The 20,375-nt window shown below is 39.8% G+C and overlaps 1 protein-coding gene across 1 annotated transcript; it reads left to right on the top strand.

Moving 5' to 3' along the window:
* The first annotated feature begins 11,248 nt into the window (after window positions 1-11,248).
* LOC102716136 (glutathione transferase GST 23-like) lies at window positions 11,249-12,477 on the top strand. The gene is made up of 2 exons (XM_015837115.2): window positions 11,249-11,693; window positions 11,775-12,477. Exons 1-2 carry the CDS (start codon window positions 11,337-11,339, stop codon window positions 12,249-12,251), a joined length of 834 nt encoding a protein of 277 aa, XP_015692601.2. The 5' UTR covers window positions 11,249-11,336; the 3' UTR covers window positions 12,252-12,477.
* The last annotated feature ends 7,898 nt before the right edge of the window (window positions 12,478-20,375 follow it).

Here is a 20,375-nt window from a genome sequence, read left to right as displayed (position 1 = left end):
TTGGAGACGAATCTATTAAACTAATTAATCCATGATTAGCCTATGTGATGCTACCGTAAACATGCTCTAATTATAAATTAATTATGCTTAAAAAATTCGTCTCGCAGATTACCACTTATTTATGAAATTAGTTTTTTTTATTATTCTATATTTAATACTTCAAATTAGTGTCCAAACATCCGATGTGACATGAAACTAAAAAGTTTAGCTCCATCTAAACAACCCCTTAGGCCTGGAAAACACGCGGGCCGCATGTAGGAGAGTACATAGAGCATCCCCAACAGCTCATCTAAAATTGGTCATCCATATCTTTATTTGAATGGTCATCTAAACTAATTTTATCCTTCGTATCTCTTTGTACCCTACTAGATCATTCATATATAAATCTTCTGTATTTCTTTAGAGGATGGAGAGATCATCTAAATATGAAAGTTATCTCCTAACATAGATGATATCTAAAAATAGATGATATGATAGTCGTTCTGTTGGAGCTCAATTTATAATCTTCATCCTCTATTTTCAGGATAGATGATGTGATAGATGAGCCGTTGGAGATGCTCTTATACGGGCTTTTGGTTTTTTCTATTTGAGCTCATTGATTTTTGAATCTACGTAATTTTTTGTCTAAATATGTAAAATATAAGTTATGCTTAAAATTTATAAGTAACAAATTAAATTATAATAAAATAATTAATAAATTTCTTAATATATAATAAATGAGTAGGAGTGAGATTTTACGTTGGGATAATATGATAACCATTTTAACTGAGAAGTGGTTGAAGACATATGTACTATAAATAGTGCTGAAATTCTACTTTATAAATATAAGAACAGATAAGCGCTGTAAGGGTATTCCCAACCTAATGACTAAGATGGTCTCCATAGCATTAAATAAGTTGCCACATAGAATAAAAAATGATGTGGCAAGTGAATAAATAAGGAAAGAGAATGATGAGACATGGTTTCTACACAATATCCAAGATATCATATGAGATAAGTAGCATTAAATTTAAGTGTGGAATAGTAGTGTTTGCATTGGAAGAGTAGTGTTTAGTACTAGTTTCTTGATTATGGGAAGTTTATAGAAACCATATATAGTATTATGGGTTGGGAATGCCCTAACACTTTAAAAAAAGGCTTATAAGAGCAGGTTCAATATTATAGCTAATTGTTGGCTACAAATAGTCTATAGGCAACTTAATAGCCAATTCATACAATAGTCACATACTACACAATTAATATACGGTCTCACCTGTCATCCACACATGTATCTTGGAGTCCGTGTTACAGCTGTCTATAAATATATATCTCGCTGCTCTTCTCTCTTCTATCTTATCACATTAAAATATGCTTATAGCTAGCTGGCTTATAGTCTACCATTGTAAGGTGGTGTTTAGATTGAGAAAATTTTTGGAAGAATTGTCACGTCAAATGTTTGACCGGATGTCGGAATGGGTTTTCAGACACGAATGAAAAAATGAATTTCACGGCTAGCCTAGAAACCGCGAGACGAATCTTTTGAGCCTAATTAATCCGTCATTAGCACATATTGGTTACTATAGCACTTATGACTAATCATGGACTAATTAGACTCAAAAGATTCGTACGAAGATTTCTTCCGTAACTGTGCAATTAGTTTTTTGGTTCATCTATATTTAATGTTTTATTTAGGTGTCCAAAAATTCGATGTAATGTTTTAAAAAAAAATTTAGGAACTAAACAAGACCTTAACTGCTCTAACGCAAATGGTAGCTAGTTGGGACTTGGGGCTAGCATGGTAGCTGCTCCGTGCCGGCTGCATTTTCTTCATAGGTAGCGTTAGTTTGCCCGGATATATAACTCCTATTTTCTTTTTTTTTTCGCAAACATGCTTTCCAAACTACTAAACGGTATATTTTTAATAAAAAATAGATAAAGCATATAAGTTTATTTTTCAAGTTTTTTATTAGCTAATAATTTAATTAATCATATATCAATCCTTTGCTACATTTTTCGTGCTAGTTAACTAAGCCACATACAACCACCAACAAATACGGTCTGAGATTATTATTATGCTCCTGTCATTTCACTTTTGCTTAGCCTTATAAGTTAAATTTGATTTTTTACTTTAAATTTATATTTATAGTATATTTTTGGATTTTTTATCGTAGTTTATACACGAATTGTTTCTTATTTGCAAATATGTGTCTTGGTTTTTTTTGTTGATAAGCCAAACAACCACCCCTTAGTTTTTTCCGACTTTTGTGTGTATATTTTTGAACCCTTATTTTTTCTGGCTTTTGTGGGTAGATTTTTGACCATTAAATGATATAATTATTGCTAAAGGTTTATATATATATGTTTATTTTCTTATAATTCTAAAAAAGATTTTAACTTTATAGTAGTTAATTCCATATTTTATAGCATTAAATAGATATAAAAATCAAATAATGTTTTATCTTTCGTGTGTAAAAACAACACATCATTCATATTATAAGATATATTGGTACTAGCTAATGATATATAGAATGTCTTACAATTTGAAATGTGAAATAGATATAATAGCTTAGTAATCAATCCGTCTCATAATAGCTTCAACAGTTATCATCTTATTATTTCAAGATAACTTTATCTTTCGAGCGATTATTTTATTGGAGTTAGTGAATACATGGGATAAATACATTGGGATCAAATAAAGTACTTATAAATAACATAGCACTATTATTTGATAAAATGAAGGCATATTACTCCTTTGCTTTTATATTGATATATGTGTGATATGTAAAAAAATGTTATTATTTTGGCATGGAACCATGTGACATGTGCATATGTGTTCATCACACGTCCTCCATTATTTTTTTTTGAAATACACCAGCGGTCTCTAAACTTATATGCATGTGTCATCTAGATCCCTGAACTCTCAAAATACATTATTGGGTCCCCGAACTTGTCTGTTGTGTCATATAGGTTCAAACGGGCTTTGACCCGCTCCATCCGCTTGACGTGGCATGCCACGGTGACGCCTACGCATTGGTGGGGCTGTGTGGGTCCCACATGTCAGTGGAGGAATCGAGAAGGGAGAGACAAGAATAAGGAGGAGAGAGATACTGACATGTGGGACCCACATGGCCCCACCAACGCATAGGCGTCACTGTGACATGCTAAGTCAACGGATGGAGCGGGTCAGAGCCCGTTTGGACCTATATGATACACCAAACAAGTTCGGGGACCGAAGAATATATTTTGAGAGTTCAAGGACCTAGATAACACATGCACATAAGTTTATGAACCGCCGATATACTTTACTCTTTTTTTATAAAAAATTGGTTTTTCATGTACGTTTCTGACCAGCTGGACGGTGTAATATTTTAAAAAATTTTATATATATAAGTTCATTGTCTCTTTTAAAAATATTAAATAACTAGTAAAAAATATATGGTTTTTCATACTTCATCTTCAACACTACGTATCCGGAATGCTGCCAAACCGGGATGCTGCAGACGAGATCTTGCTGAGACAACGCTAGCATCAAGACAACCCTGCAAAATGACACGGAGTAATAGCGTACATTCCGATCGTCGAGCACGTATTGTCGTATAATACGTACGTATACGTTATACCAATACACCACACACGATGCATGGCAAACTGACGCGTTGGGAAGCCCTCCAATTTTGATATCTTGGTGATTTGAAAAAACTTATTTTGCAAATAAACACCTGTAAAAACTTGTTGCATAAATAGACCTTTTTAACCGCGCCAACGTCACTAGCGTGACGTTGTGCTATACAACGACAATGCTAATGACGTTGGCGCGATAAAAAATATATTTCTGCAATAAGTTTTATAAAATGACCAAAATGTTAAAATTCCAGTTGGAAAGCCAGCGCAAACTAACCAGCAGGTACGGACACAGTTCAAAAGTAGGAATTCTCGCTAAGGCCCTGTTTAGTTCCTAAAAACTTTTTTCAAAAACATCACATCAAATCTTTAGACATCTAAATGAAGCATTAAATATACATAAACATTAAAACTAATGACACAGTTGTGGGGGAAATCGTGAGACGAATCTTTTGAGCCTAATTACATAAGTGCTAAAGTAACCAACATGTGCTAATGATGGATTAATTAGACTCAAAAGATTCGTCTCGCGGTTTCTAGGCGGAATCTAAAATTTATTTTGTAATTAGACTACGTTTAATACTTCGAATATATATCTAAAAGTTTGATGTGACATTTTGCAAAATGTTTTTCAATCTAAACAAGCCCTAAGTCCTTGTTTAGTTCTCAAAAAGTTTCTCCAAAAGCATCACATCAAATTTTTGGACATTTAAATGGAGTATTAAATATAGATGAAACGAAAAACTAATTGCACAGTTAAAGGAGAAATTTTGAGACGAATATTTTGAGCCTAATTAGTCCATGATTAGCCATAAATGCTATTGTAACTAACATGTGCTAATGACGGCTTAATTAGGCTCAAAAAATTCATCTCGCGGTTTCCAGCCGAGCAGTGAAATTCGTTTTTTCATTCATGTCGAAAAACTCTTTCCGACATCCGGTCAAACGTTCGATGTGACACCTCCAAAAATTTTTGCCATCTAAACATGGCCTAAGGGCATCCACAGTGTATATAGCAAAAGTAGACCATTATATATAGTACCAATATATATAAGCTATAACTATTGTCATCTTCACAAGTATATAGATAGCAACTAATATTAGGAGGAGAGAGGAAATAGAGACAAATAACATATTTTATCCTTTATGGACAGCCTACATGCTTATGGGTGGCTTTTACTATTTTACTGCTATAGACTAACAATGTTTTTAGGTGTCTGAATAGAATATTTTATTGCCTATGTACTAGTTTTAGACTAGCCATAATGCCACGAAAGAGCTCCCCCGACGCTGCATTGACGCTACAGCGCTGCATATGCCGTGTCGTGTAAGATTCGTCGGTTGCATCGTGGGCATCTGCAGGTGGTTGTTGCATCCCCTGATCACCCCGCTTCCGCCTGTTTCCCGGAGGAAAGCTGGCCAGCCGGCCATCATCACACACATGAAACCAGAGTAAATTTGCACGCTGCATGCAGCGCGCGTACGTATGTATCCCCTGGCTCCCTGCACTGCACCACCCGGCTGCGCCGGCCACCGCCGACGTGGGATCGCCTTTCGCCTGTAACAACCACATGCGGATGTTGCGTTTTTTGCATCACAGCTGGGCGATCGATCGAGCTAATACTCGAGCTAAAAAGTTTAGCCCCATCTAAACAACCCCTAACTCCGCCCGTAATAACTTCATTTTTCATTTTTCCATGTCCAACGTTTGACCATTCGTCTTAGACCTTGTTTAGTTTTAAAAAAATTTTCTCAAAAACATCACATCGAATTTTTAAACATTTAAATGGAGCATTAAACATAGATGAATAAAAAACTAATTGTACAGTTGTGGAAGAAATCTTGATACGAATCTTTTGAGCCTAATTAATCCATGATTAGTCATATATGCTACAGTAACCAATATGTGCTAATGACGACTTAATTAGGCTCAAAAAATTCGTCTCGTGGTTTCCAGTCTAGCCTGAAATTCGTTTTTTTATTCGTGCCAAAAACTCCTTCCGATATCTGGTCAAACGTTCGATGTGACCTCTTCCCCTAAAAAATTTTGCCATCTAAACACCCCTTATTTAAAAAATTATACAAAAGATTAAAAATTAGTCACATATAAAGTAGTATTCATGTTTTATCATCCAGTAAAAATAAAAACATTAATTATAAAAAATTTAAATAAGACGAAGAATTAAATCATTATATAAAAACCTGAAAACTGGTTATTTTGAGTCGGATGTAGTACTAGATCTAGCAAACGGCGAAAAAACGGACGGAACGGACCGGTACATTTCGCTGTGATTGTGCGTGGGGAATGCACGCCTGGCACGCGAGAAAAGTGCGGATGCAAACAGCGGGAAGGCAGCCGGGCACAGCAGCAGTAGCAGCCAGGGTGATGGAAACAATTCGAAGGACGGACCTCTCCTCTCGTTCTCGGGAGGCCTTTCTCTGCCGTGCCGTCAACCCGCGCGCCCTGTTGCTTTCCCCCATCCGACGGTCCCCCTCCTCTCCTCTCGCTTTGCCTCCCCGCTTCGCCACCCACGCCACGCAGAAGGTCGGGTCTGGTCGTGGTCGGTCAGGCCCGACTGCTGCTTGCTGTACACGCACAGTGGAGAAGTCTTCACTACAAGTACAGGCCAGTTTCTTCTGTGACGTGTTCAACGGGGAGTGTACCGTACCACTACCACATGAACGGCGATAGTATGCTTCTTGCCGGCCGCCTGGGGCGGTGGCGGTCATGGGCAGCTTGGTTTAGGCCGGTTTAGTTTCAAAAACACTATAATTATAATTACGCAGTTATGCGAAAATCGTTAGACGAATCTTTTGAGTTTAATTAGTACATGATTAGCTATAAGTACTACAGTAACCAACATATGCTAATGATGGATTAATTGAACTTAAAAGATTCGTCTAGCGGTTTCCAGACGAAATCTAAAGTTTATTTTATAATTAGACTACGTTTAATACTTTAAATGTGTGACCGTACACATCGATGTGACTTGTCTTCCAAAAATTTTTGTAAACTAAACGTAGCCTTAAGTCCAAGGCCGAGTTCTTTCTCCCCCTGAGTGAGTAAAATGTGCTTAAAAAAATATTGTCATGTCATATTTATACTTAAATATAAAAAAGAGAAAATGAGATAGAAGAAAATTGGTTATATATTTATAGTTAGTAGCAGCATAAATTCCAAGACATTATATACATATGAGAGATAGATCATTCATTGATGATGTATTATATGTTTATGTGTAACTATTGTATAAGTTGATTTTACGTTAGCTCTTAGTTACATGTAAAGGTTTTGGAGCTAACTGTTACCTATGCTATTGACCTTGCTCTTACTAACTCATATTCTCTCGTTTCTGTGTGCACGCTTTCCGAACTATTGAATAGTATGTTTCTTACGCAAATTTTCTATAGGAAATGTTGCTTTAAAATATCATATTAATCTATCTTTTATTTTTTATAACTAGAGATTAATTAATCATGTACTAATATATTATTACGTTTTTCAGGAAACGAATCTGACCCACGTCTGATTTCAAACTGCATTAGGAAATTACTTTCCACGGTAACTGTATTTTTGGAATTTAAATTTATTTTATAAAAGGTGTATTTGTGAATTATTCTTTGTTCATTAGTCGTCTTATATTTAAATCTCTATCCATTTTACCCCTACTTATCTCTCACCCTATGGTTCCTATCATTTCACTTATTCCACTTATAAGTGAAACGACATATTTACAAATAAAAATTAATTTGTAAATATAATTTTATATATGTATTTTTAACGATCTAAAGTCAAATTCGATAAATAAACTACGAGAAAAGAAACCAAAATTAACTCCAATATAATGTTGAAAGTTTATTTTTTTATAAGGGTGCATGTCATCTTCTTATTTAACGATGAACATTTAAATCATTTGTGATATAACAAATTTAACTGTGCAGTGATAAAAATATATTTATATTGCAATGAAAGAAGTATGTCTTAATTAAAATTTATTAAAAGTATATTAAGTGAAGGCGGTTAGCTAAGAAGCTGTGTTTGGATCTAGAGACTTTTTTAAGTCCCTGGTCACGTCGGATATTTAGACGTTAATTAAGAGTATTAAATATAGATTGATAATAAAACTAATTGCATAAATAAAAACTATTTCATTAGATAAAATTTTTAGGCCTGATTAATCCATGATTAATAAATATTTACTGTAGCATCATATTCGCTAATCATGGACTAATTAGACTCAATAGATTTGTCTCGTGAAATAATCTAGAGTATGAGATAAGTTTTATTAATAGTCTATATTTAATATTTCTAATTAGTGTTCAAACATTAGATATGACAAGTACCGGAAAAAGTTACGAAAACAAGCACCCGTAAATCACTTTCCATCAATACCGGCCGGCCGGGCAGGTGTGCTATGGTCCGTCAAACCCACTGTATGACCTTGGCTAGTATGATACCTTAAAAAAAAAAACTTTTCAGAAAAATATTCTATCGAATTTTTAGATATCTAAATGAAGCATTAAATATACATGGATATTAAAACTAATTATATAGTTATGAGGAAAATCGTGAAACGAATCTTTCGAGCCTAATTAGGACGTGATTGGCCATAAGTGCTAGAGTAACCAACATGTGCTAATGACGGATTAATTAGACTCAAAAGATTCGTCTCACGGTTTTTAGGCGAAATCTGAAATTTGTTTTATAATTAGACTATGTTTAATACTTCAAATATGTGTCGAAAAATATGATGTGATGTTTTTGAAAAAACAAATGCAAAAACAATGATGTGATGTTTTTGCAAAAAAACAAATGCAAAAACAATCACATCATGTTTTTCGACACATATTTGTTTTTTTGAAAAAACATCACATCATGTTTTTCGACACATATTTGAAGTATTAAACATAGTCTAATTACAAAACAAATTTTAGATTCCACCTGGAAATCGCGAGACGAATCTTTTGAGTCGAATTAATCCGTTATCGGCACTTGTTAGTTACTGTAGCACTTATGGTTAATCACGTCCTAACTAGACTTAAATGATTCGTCTCACAATTTTCCTTATAACTGTGTAATTAGTTTTAATATTTATATATATTTAATGTTTTATCTAGATGTTCAAATATTCGATGTGATGTTTTTGCGAAAAAATTTTTTATTTAGATGTTCAAATATTTGATGTGATGTTTTTGCGAAAAAATTTTGAGTTTTAGCCTAATTCGGCCGTATGAACAAAATTTTCATTAGGCTGTTTTTTTTTTATAGTACATCACTTTGTTTGACCGAGCTCTGGTACGCTTAATGCCGCGGTGAAAACCTGCCGGGCGGATTGTTCGGCAAGCCAAAGCATGCATTGGGGAACATGATAGTCGAGGTCAGAGTCCACCCCTCCTCGAAGGCTGCGTCTGTTCTCGCGTTTTTCGCCGCAGCTGTTCTGCTTTTGGTAATGCGGACGCAAATCCACCAGGGCTGTGGGGTCTGGTCTTGCGTTAAGAGGAAGACACGCAGGCTGTGCTCATTCCTTATTGATGATGAAATATAAAAGTTGATTATTTGATATATGTTTAATGGTGTAAAAGATGGACTAACGGTTACAAAGTTAAGTATTTATTGTAGATATATGATATAATAAAATTTAATATAGAACATTGTTAAAAAAATATTTAGCAGTTGAGTAGTCGTACGTGTGTAAAAGCCAAAAGAAATCGGATAATAATAATCAGGCAAAAAGAGCATACACGTATTGGCTCTAAAAATCGATAGTACAGAGTAGGACATAGTTCATAAGTACATAGTTCATAACTAATATAAAAATTAATTTATACAATAGTTAATTATTAGTGCATAATACAATATTAACTTGTGACCAACCTATCACGTAAGTAGGTGCATACAAATATATATATCTCTCATCTTTCTTCCCTCCTTATCACCCTAGTTCACCTAAGCACGCAAATGATGTGACAATATTTATAGTTTAAGCTTTTTTATCATTCTTAGAAAATATCTTGAGGTGCCATATTTTTCAGACTAAAATTTTAGTATTTTGAGGCACAATGTACTTTAAAGTTCTAAAATTTTATATAAACTTTGGTACCTGAAGTTACTTTTCAAGATGTTAAAAAGGTCTTAGAGTTCACCTATATCATTTATGCTATTGCAATCGCTCTTCCGCTTTCACTCTCACCGTGTTTCCATCTCTAAGTTATGTTCTTTTTATAGCTGAAAATAAAGATAAAAATATTTATTTAATAATATTGGTGTAAACGATATTATTAGCTATTATAAAATTTAAAATATATTTTAAAAATATAAATAATAAACTTTTACATAGAAACATTTTTGAAAAATGTACTGTTTATTAGTTCCCAAATTATTTTTCCAAAAACATCACATCAAATCTTTGGACACCTAAATAAAGCATTAAACATAGATAAACCAAAAAACTAATTGCACAGTTACGGAAGAAATCTTGAGACGAATCTTTTGAGCCTAATTAGAAAGTGATTAACCATAAGTGCTACAGTAACCAATATGTGCTAATGACGGATTAATTAGGCTCAAAAAATTCGTCTCGCGGTTTCCAACCGGAATATGAAATTTGTTTTGTAATTAGACTACGTTTAATACTTCAAATATGTATCCGAAAACTTGATGTGATGTTTTTGAAAAAAATTTTGCAAACTAAACACCACCTTTAGATTGAGAAAATTTTTGGGAGAAGTGTCACGTCAAATGTTTGATCGGACGTCGGAAGGCGCTTTCGGACACGGATGAAAAAACGAATTTCACGGCTAGCCTAGAAACTGCGAGATGAATCTTTTGAGCCTAATTAATCCATCATTAGCACATGTTGGTTACTATAGCACTTATGAAATAATCATGGACTAATTAGGCTCAAAAGATTCGTCTCAAGATTTGTTCCATAACTGTGTAATTAGTTTTTTGGTTCATTTATGTTTAATGTTTTATTTAGGTGTCCAAAAATTCGATGAAATGTTTTTGGAAAATTTTTTTAAAACTAAACAAGTCCTTAATTGGAAAAAAGAATGCAGCCCTCGGCCCCGTTCGTGTCACCCCTACTATTCTCATATTCCCTCGTTTTCCACGCGCATATTGTCTGAACAGCTAAAAGGTACATTTTTTAAAAAAATTCTAAATAAAAGGTGCTTAAAATTTTAAAAAAATCTTTTTTTCTATTTTTATAATTAATAATTAATTAATTATATACTAATATGTTAGTATTAATCTAACAATACTCCCGCCGAACGCAGCCCTACTCATCAACCAGTATTCTGTATCCACCGCCCAGTGAGAACTCCCCTTGATTATTCAACTCAGGCAGTTAAGTAATTAAACCGAGCAGGTTTCACACATCCCCAGGGAGTCCAAAGTCCACGACGAGCCGGCGCGCGGTGTGCGTGTGGACTGTGGCGTGCCTGCCTTGCCCAGGAAGCCTACCCGGCCCATCCTCGGGTTCCCCTGGCCCAACACGGCACTCCAAGACCCCACCAAAAACCTCGGCCCCCACCTGCCCACCTCACCTCACCTCACCACACCCCCATCCCGAACGCCCGAACGAACCCCTGCTCTTCTATATAAAGCCAACTCCGATACCGCCGAATGCCACACACGCCAACACGACAACCACGCACAAAGCTGAGTAATCACTCTCCTGCAGAGCACTCGAGCTTAGCGTTCGAAGCCGTGGTGATTACTACCTCGTGGTTTAATGGAGAAGCAGGAGAAGGGCGGCGAGGCGCAGGCGCCGGCGCCGGCGCCGGAGCTGAAGCTGTTCGGGTCGTGGGCGAGCTCTTACACGCACCGCGTCCAGCTGGCGCTGCGGCTCAAGGGGCTGGACTTCGAGTACGCCGAGGAGGACCTCGGCAAGAAGAGCGAGGAGCTGCTGCGCCACAACCCGGTGCACAAGAAGGTCCCCGTGCTCGTCCACCGCGGCCGCGCGCTCGCCGAGTCCATCATCATCCTCCAGTACCTCGACGACGCCTGGCCGGACAGCCGCCCCCTCCTCCCGGCCGACCCGTTCGACCGCGCCCTCGCTCGCTTCTGGTGCCACTTCGCCGAAGACAAGGTGTGTGCTCGCCGCGTGACACCACAGATGACCTCCTTCAGGTTCTAGATTGACATTGTTGCGTGCGATGTACGTGTGCAGCTTGGGCCGGCGGTGGGGGCGGTGTTCGCTTCGACGGGGAAAGAGCAGGAGGCGGCGGGGCAGCAGGTCCATGACAGCCTGGCGCTGCTGGAGGCGGAGCTCCGGGAGGGGGCGTTCAAGGGGCGGAGGTTCTTCGGCGGCGACCAGATCGGCTTCCTCGACGTCGTGCTCGGGTGCGGCTCCTACTGGCTGGCCGTGTTCGAGGAGGTCACCGGCGTGCGCCTCGTGGACGCCGGCGCGTTCCCGCTCTTCCACGCGTGGCTCCGGGAGTTCGAGGCACAAGAAGAGGTCCAGGAGACCATCCCCTCCGTCGACCGCCTGCTCGAGTACGCGCGCGGCCTCCGCCAGATGATGCTCGCCCTAGCCGCCGGCGCCGGCCCCGGCGCACCAGCCGACAGCTCCCCCGTCACCGCCGTCGACGCGCCGGCGGCAGCTCCACCGGCGGCCCTGGCGCCGGCCGCGGCCGTGGACATATAAACCGCAGGGCGTTCTCTGCGTGGCCCGACGTCGTCGTAGCTTTGTAGCATAGTTTCTGTGTGGTCGTCGTGGAGTGCATGTGATGACTAGTGATGCGGCCTAAAATGCCGCTGCTACCGCTGTAGCTAGTGGCGCAGTCTGGATGGTGTCGAGTTTAATCTCTTTCTCCTGTGTGTTCCTCTGTCTGTTGTTCGTCGTGCTTGTGCAAGGAATCTAGCTTGTGTCATTGTGTGTTTTCTCTCTATAGCTATCTCGGTTGTGAGTCAGACGACGACGTCACGCACATGTGAGACGTACTACTGGTACTATAGTTCGCTTGGTAATTCATCAACGACCTGATGCATGGCTCAATGCCTCAAATGTTAATTTATCCATCCTGTTTTAATTTTACCTGCGTGACCATGGTGTTTATGCGACGGACAGTATGGCAAGCATCGCGTGCGAGAGTGAATCGGAGACGTAAGCTTTACTGTACATCTGTACCCAGCTACTCGTACCACTGCTACTACGCTTGTTTGATTAGTCTGTAATATCATTAGTCTGTAATATCATGCGATGAACAATATGTTATGTTTTGTGATAAACAATTAGCTTATAAATGGTGTGAGTGTGTGTGACATGGTGTGAGTATGTGTGACTAATGTGGGTCAGGTTGCGATATCTGTGCCCGACATGTAATGAATAATATGTTCTGTGATGAACAATTGGCTTATAAATTGGTTTTGTGATGAACAATTGGCTTATAAATTATTGGCTTATAAATTGGTGTGAGTGTGTGTGACTAATGTGGGTCAGGTTGTGATATCTGTGCCCGAAAGCGGTTGATTTGTCTGTGCCCGAAAGCGGTTGATTTGTCTCTATGTGTGCGGGTGACTTGAGTTCAGCTGTGGTCAATGGTGAGTCTCTGTGTGTGCGGGTGACTTGAGTTCAGCTGTGGTCAATGGTGAGGACCATGACTTGAGTTCAGCTGTGGTCAATGGCGAGGATCATGACTAGGTTCAGGGAGAAACCGAGGTCTGGATGGTCGGAATGTCACGTGATATGGTTAGACTAAAGTCGTGATTCTCGGAGGTCAATATCGGTCAACGGCGGTGAGATCGTGACTAGGCTCAGGAACAAGCTGAGTTCTGAACGATCGAGGATGCGGGGTGACGATGTTGAATACGAGATGATACATGATAGATGGATGCCGTGTGGGGATGGATATGTAAAGGACTTACATGTTGTATGTGCAAGCGCCGGAAAAATCGTGAAATAAATTAGAGATAAACCGGTGAAGAAAAGGAAGAGAGACGTGGTACTGCACACATATACTACAGTACCTGTGAGGTACTGTAGCATGTTAATTTGGAGTCGTATGGGCCGTAGGCCCGGTTTGGCTTTGCGGCAAGGAACGTACATGGATGGACTCCTGTACGTACGTGGTGAGGAAATCATCTGCGGCAAGAAAGCATGTGCTAGACTCTATCTCGTGCGTACATATCTGATTCGTGCATGCATGGCTTGACGTGGCCGTATGGAACAGCAGTCCGAGCTTCATACGTGCTTGTGCAAACCGATGCGTCCGGATGCCCGATGCGTCCGGATGCGGCGTTCGATTCTGTTTCTGCATGCGGCCACGAGCGTCGGAGATAGAGTTAAATAGCTTGATTATTTTAAATATAAATAGGTACCGAGGGGGTCTGTCCCCGGTATGCTTTTTATGATATTTAGATTAGAATTAGAAAATTTGAGTTGAATAGTTGTTGATTCTAGATTAACAATTTTGAGAGAAGCGTTGTTGGTGCGCTTTGTAAATTCTAGTTGATGCAATGAAGTCAAGTTCATTCGATCTACGTTTTCGGCTTTCATTTACTAGGGATTTTCTAGATTCTGACGATCTGATCGGCGCTGGTGACTTTCTGGATTTCGACGATCTGATCGGCGACACAGGAGGGACGCGATCAAGGTAGCGGTGACATAGGAGCGAGGCGATCAAGATATTCTTCGACAGAGGTAATTTTTTATTCCGCGAAAGATTTTTAGGTTTTGGTTTTCTCTACCATTCACCCTACTCTGGTAGGTCTGTTTAACTCTGTTTTGATCCTACATAGTCGTTTCCTCAAGTTACATGCAGCGGTTAAAAAGTGATCAGTAAACTCAGTTCGGGTCCGGAGATGCGCGCTTAGGCCATGGTCGATCCTTGTCGATCCATAGACTATCAAGTAGTTTCTATACATGGTATAGACACTATACGTAAGAACCGTGTGTAGTTTCTATACTTATCGTAGGAACAATATACGTAGAAATTATATATTTAATGGATGATGTCTTCAAATTAAATTCTCATCCAATCATCTCTCCTCTCTCTTTTTATCCACCAATCATCTTGGTTCATGTGTAGAAATGGTTTTTTGCATGAAAAATGGTTTTATCTTTTTTCTTCTTTCCTCGTTATAACTCTATTTGCTTATGTGGTAATGTATTTAATGCTATGATAACTATATGACGTAAATGGTTTGGGATACCTTACTTTCCTGCAGCGAGATAAACATTCAAGGCTAAAGAGCAAGCTGATCTTGTATTAATGCGTGGTCGCGTTTGCCCTACTTAATTCAATTAATTAATGTCTGCATTTCTTTTTCCTCTCTCGTCTGCCGAGAATCCCCATCTGTGCGTGCGTTTGTCCTGGAGCCTGCTGCTGCTCCTGCAGTGGCTCAATTAATTGCCTGCCTCGCGGGTGCAAATGCATCAGTGGTCAGTAGATTGATGATCCGTTTTCATGTGCCACGCATTGAGCTGTAGTGGTACAGATAAAAAAAAAAGAAAGCACCGGTGCTGAATTTAACTTCCCTCTCGAAACGGACTCGGGTAATCAATGGTAACCAACCGACGAACAGACACCGCCACTTACCTGCGTTCGTCGTGAAAATTGCTATGCGTACGACTAACACATACCATATTAATCAATTGATATCTTGCATAATCAATAGTTATAGTATATTTGATATCTTTACCTAATCAATAGTTATAATATTTTAATCATAGTATAATTAGATAATTAGATAAGATACTAACTTGTAGAGGGACTGATCCACGATACCCATCGCTAGCTGACGAGGAGCAGCTGAGAGCGCGAGGAGTATCCCAGGGCGCCGTGGCTGCATGTACGCCCGCGCGTTCTGAGGCTCTCACTTGTGTAAAAGTTCGCCAGGACATGGGCCTCGATCGCGGATCGCCCGTGTGCGTGGGGGAATCCCGGAAACGTAGGCGTCCACGTACTCCGCGGTCGTCAGAAGCGCGCGGGAGCGAGTTGGCGTGCGCCGCCGCACGCGGACGTGGGTCGGCAGCGCTGGGCGCGCGCGCGCGCACGTGAACGGGGCCGGCCGGCGGCGTGTACCGTGTACGGTGTACCCGACGCGGATCCGGACGTGCAAAGGATATATGCCACTCGTCTTCTTGCTGCTTCTGATTATATATACTATTATAGATAAAAATATAAATTTAAAATTAATTTTTAGATTTTTTTCAAAAGTATGTTTTTCAACATTGAATTTTATATAGTTATATATATATATAATTTTTATTTATAAATTATTTTTCGTTGGTAAATATGCGGACTGTAGCAAAGCAAAGCAGGCCTGCCCTGCATTGCTCTACTGATGATGACCGTAATGGACATGGCAGTCAGCTCGCGGCCGGCCGGCCTCACGCGATTCTTGCATGCCGCGCACGCTCGCATTTATGCCGAGTTTAATGAATCGTGCGTGATGGTTTATGGATCCCGTCAGTCAGGACGGAGGAGCTGACTGAGTTTCAGCCTCGTAACATAGTGTAATTACAATATGATTAAATATAACTTCTAAGTAAATGGCATGTACAATTTTTAAAAGATGTGCTATGGTCTCCCTGCTCGTGGCGGCTAGATTCGAGATCATGACAACCCCAACCTAGCACCGTGAACCGTCACCACGTATCGAAATGTCTTGTATATGATTGTTGAGAAATAGCACATGTGAGGCCATATATCGGTTCTTGGATTTTTTGACCCTCCTCCGTGTGTCTGGAAATGTTTCATGTGTGCCGGTTTTAAATGTAGCTTATTTGATCATATGTAGTAGTGTCTTATCAAATATGTATGCGGTTTGATTTTTTTTTCCATTCATGGGGAAACTACGCGTGTGGTTTGATTTTCCTTCCGTTCATTGATGCAGAAATCTAACGGTTGAAAGTTTGATAATTTTTTCTTTGTAAACCCGTTGACAAATATACAGTGAAACCATTCAACGGATCTCTATCTCCACAAAATAATAGAATAATATCGATAGAAGTAGACATTAGACGGCGCAGCATGTTAGCTTATATAGATGATTTACATTATTCTCATTCTCATTGTTTTTTATATAAATCTAATGAATCAAAAAATATTACACTACAACAATAGCATAATATTTTCTCTAATGGTAATAGATTCTAAATCGACAGTTAAGAATCGTTTACAACGATCATTTGCATTAAAGTACTGCCAATAGAGGGCAGTATAGCGAAGCTCTACCGGCTTAATCACAACTGAATTAACCACAGCATTCTCTGTGCATGCAATCCATGAGCAAGAGCTACTAGCAAATACTAGTAGCAAAGCAGACAGGAATCGAGCGAGCAATCCATCGGTGCGTGGTTCGACCCGCCTGCCCTGTCCATTCGCGCCCTTGAGATCCGATTACGTACGTGGTTGGCTCTCTCAGCTGCCCGGTGCCGCTGCCAAACACCACATGGTGAGTTCAAGATAAAAACGACGACCTTTTCCCGGTGAACAAGAGGGCATGGGCGCCCCGCGCGCACGCACGCGGGCCGGGAGCGTCCGACATTGGCCTCGCACATGCACCGCCACGCACGGGGGGCGCAAGGCAGGCGCGCGCGCTGAGCCGTCAGCCCGCCTGGCGACTGCTTGACTTGACTGCTACACGGTACTAATAGCATGGAATGATTGTTTAGCCTTCTTTACGAAAACACTAAACAGTATATTTATAAAAAAATAATTTATAAATAAATAATATATATGTATATATATATATATTTAGCGATCTAAAAACTAAAACTAAATAATAAACCATAAAAAAATCTAAAATTAACTCAAATTTATTTTAGCTTATGAGCACCTAGGGAAAGCCAAAGATAAGGGTAGGAGTAAGATTTGTTACTGCTCCTCAAGCGTCATATAGCTCCACCCCTACCATTGGCGGTGAAAATGGGCCAAGTCTCGTGTGTTTTTTCACAACCCATTTCATTTCTTAAAAGTTTTTTTAATCTCAAACTATATACAATTTTATTTTAACTCTTTTTAAATTTAGCCTTTAAATTTTATAATTTTATAGAACAAAATGGTTGGTGTCCCTCCCCATACAAGAATCAAAAACTTCACGCACGTACCAAATGCGTGGCAGTTAGCGATCATTTCGCCGTCGTCCCAGCGCGCCAACAGCTACAGTACTGCAGAGCCGCGGATCACGTACAGGACTACAGGGTACTACTATCATTTATGCCGATATTTGGTCACCAATAGTAATGCAGAGTGATGGGCGCAAACAGCAACCGGCCGGCCTGCGATCTACATTTATTAGTTTCATTCCGATGCAGTCATAGGTGCGGCAGAAGTTGTATGCTCTTAGGCCATATACTACATTTGTTTTTTAAGTCGTATGTATATCGTGAAATTTGTAAAAAGGTCCCATCTCATCGCGAAGAGACAATAGGATGCGTGCTCTAATGTCAAACCGACACCACTAGTACTGTTGTATACCGCGTCTCGTCTATTCGCTAGTACTATTGATTACCTTGATTTATGTGTCAAAAATAAATTAAATGTTTTGCAGACAAACATATAGACAAGTTGTCTATTTAGCTGTCTGTGTGTGTCAAATAGACAACAACCGTCTACATGGTTATACTTGCCCTATCGTTGTAGTATCAAGCAAGCCGATTCATTAAATATTCATTTTCATCTTTTCACATTTATTTATACTTATAAGCTAAAATTTAAAATTGAGTTAATTTTAGGGTTTTTTTATCGCAGTTTATTTTTCATTATTTGCTTTTAAGAGCATGCATATACAAATTTTATTCATAAATTATTTTTTATTTATAAATATGTCATTTGTCATTTTCTTTAAATAAGTGAAAAGATGATAGATTGTATTGCTGACGAGAAAAACTTATACATAGCCTGTCGAAGAGAAAGTGATATGTTGCCAAAGTTGTCACAATAATGAGCTTGAAAAGAAGGCATTGTGAGTTTGTGATCCGGAGGACACCGTCTCTGCTATTTTCTCCCAGTCTAAGAGAAGTTTATATTGGCTTACCGCATCTCCAACAGAGTTATCAAATGACTCTCCAAGCTAAAATTTACTCTCTAACAGACTGGCCAACCTCCGGCCGGCCAAACTACTCCTGTCACTGGTTAAATTTGGCAAGCCGAAATACACTTGCCAACATGGGCCCAACGCATGGGCCCACAAACAGTACTAAGTACTACTCCCTCCGTTTCATAATGTAAGACGTTTTAGCTATGCTTAGATTCATCTATTAACCAATGTATATTGTTTATATATATATGTCTAGATTCATTGATATCTATATGAATTTATGATACGCTAGAACGTCTTACCTTATAAAACGGAGGTAATACTATACTACTACAGCAAGCAACACCACGCCTGACGTCGCCGGGGAGTCGCCGCCACCGCCGCGTCCGGGGCCACCAGCTCGCCGCCTCCACGCCCTGATCTGGGGCCGCCGGCTTGCCGCCTCCTGGCGTCGGGCCGCAGGGCCTTTCCACGCCACGCTGTCGGTCCTCGCGCGTCGCCTGGCCTCCCCGCCAACTTTGCCGCCTCTACCGCCTGTCTGTTGGAGAAAGAGAAAGAAAGAGAAGGAGAGAGGAAGGGAAAGGGATCGAGGAAGAGAGAGAGAAAAAGACTGAGAAAAGGATGACATGCGGGACGTAGCTATCATAGACTCGAAATAGAGAGGGTGAATGGAGAGACTGTTAGAGTAAAAAACGAATTTGAGTGGCCAAATGAAATAGAGAGTGAGCAAATAGGCATTTAGAGAGTCCAATTTAGACTGTCTATTGAAGATGCTCTTACATGCTCAATATACATACACCAAACACGCCATAGAACACATAAGTATATATGGCTATTTTTTTATGCGTTTGAATAATGTAGGAGATAATAAATCACATATTCACATTGGATGCTTAAAAATCTATAAAATTCCACATATTCATTATAAAACCCAACCCTTAAGTTTTGGCAAAATAATTTAGCCCTATTACCACCCGTGTACCACGGTTTTATATACGCTGAAGTAAATATTCAGAAAACCAATAAATATATGTCTCTGTTACACAACGGCGTTGTGCCTTTGCCTTGCCGTCGGCACGTACATCTGCAACCTCTATTTCATCATTTGTGTTTGGGATTGAATTCACATATTCTTACAGCCATAGTAACATATAAGGTCTCAGACGAATATGGTCCACGTAAATAATGCAACAATTGTGTCATTATGACAGAACGTACCCGTTTCCGTTTGGATCCGCACGTAGCAGGAGCGCGCACTTCTGCACCATCTCCAAAAGCATCGAGATTCCAATACGCGCGCACACTATATAAATCACACGTAAAGCATCGAGATTCCTGTGCCTGTGTACACACAATCACACGTGGAAGTGGGCCTAGCCTGGTACAGTCCGCGAGTGTCCTCTTCCAGGTAGAGACTACGGTGATCACTGATCAGATGCGCCCATGCTCATAAACTCGGCACACCTACCCCCCGTAACTTACCGAATACTACACGTAAAGCTACACCATCTGGTTGCAGCGGCCATAAGTACCCAAAACAAAATAAGCCGGACTGTTCGAGTGTTCCAGTGCCTAGAACGCTTCCAGTGCCAGAAGGGAAAGGTACAGTAGTGCTGGTATCTGTCCTCGCTAAGCCTCTCTGTCGCGCTCAAATCACATAAGGAAACCTGTGCCTACGCACGCACATGGTACAGTAAAAAAATTTAAAGGCGACGGATGGACGGAGCGTCACATCCGCGTCCGGCTCCGTGGACAAACGACGGCTAGCGCGCGCGCGCCCCGG

Source organism: Oryza brachyantha, chromosome 5 (genome assembly GCF_000231095.2).
Source record: "Oryza brachyantha chromosome 5, ObraRS2, whole genome shotgun sequence".
Taxonomy (NCBI): Eukaryota; Viridiplantae; Streptophyta; class Magnoliopsida; order Poales; family Poaceae; genus Oryza; species Oryza brachyantha.
This window is presented reverse-complemented; position numbering and strand designations above follow the sequence as displayed.

Bases quoted from the DNA above. Each gene is read 5' to 3' on its own strand.
- LOC102716136 (XM_015837115.2), top strand. From the start codon at position 11,337: ATGGAGAAGCAGGAGAAGGGCGGCGAGGCGCAGGCGCCGGCGCCGGCG. The intron at 11,694-11,774 runs GTGTGTGCTCGC...GTACGTGTGCAG, and splicing joins GCCACTTCGCCGAAGACAAG to CTTGGGCCGGCGGTGGGGGC.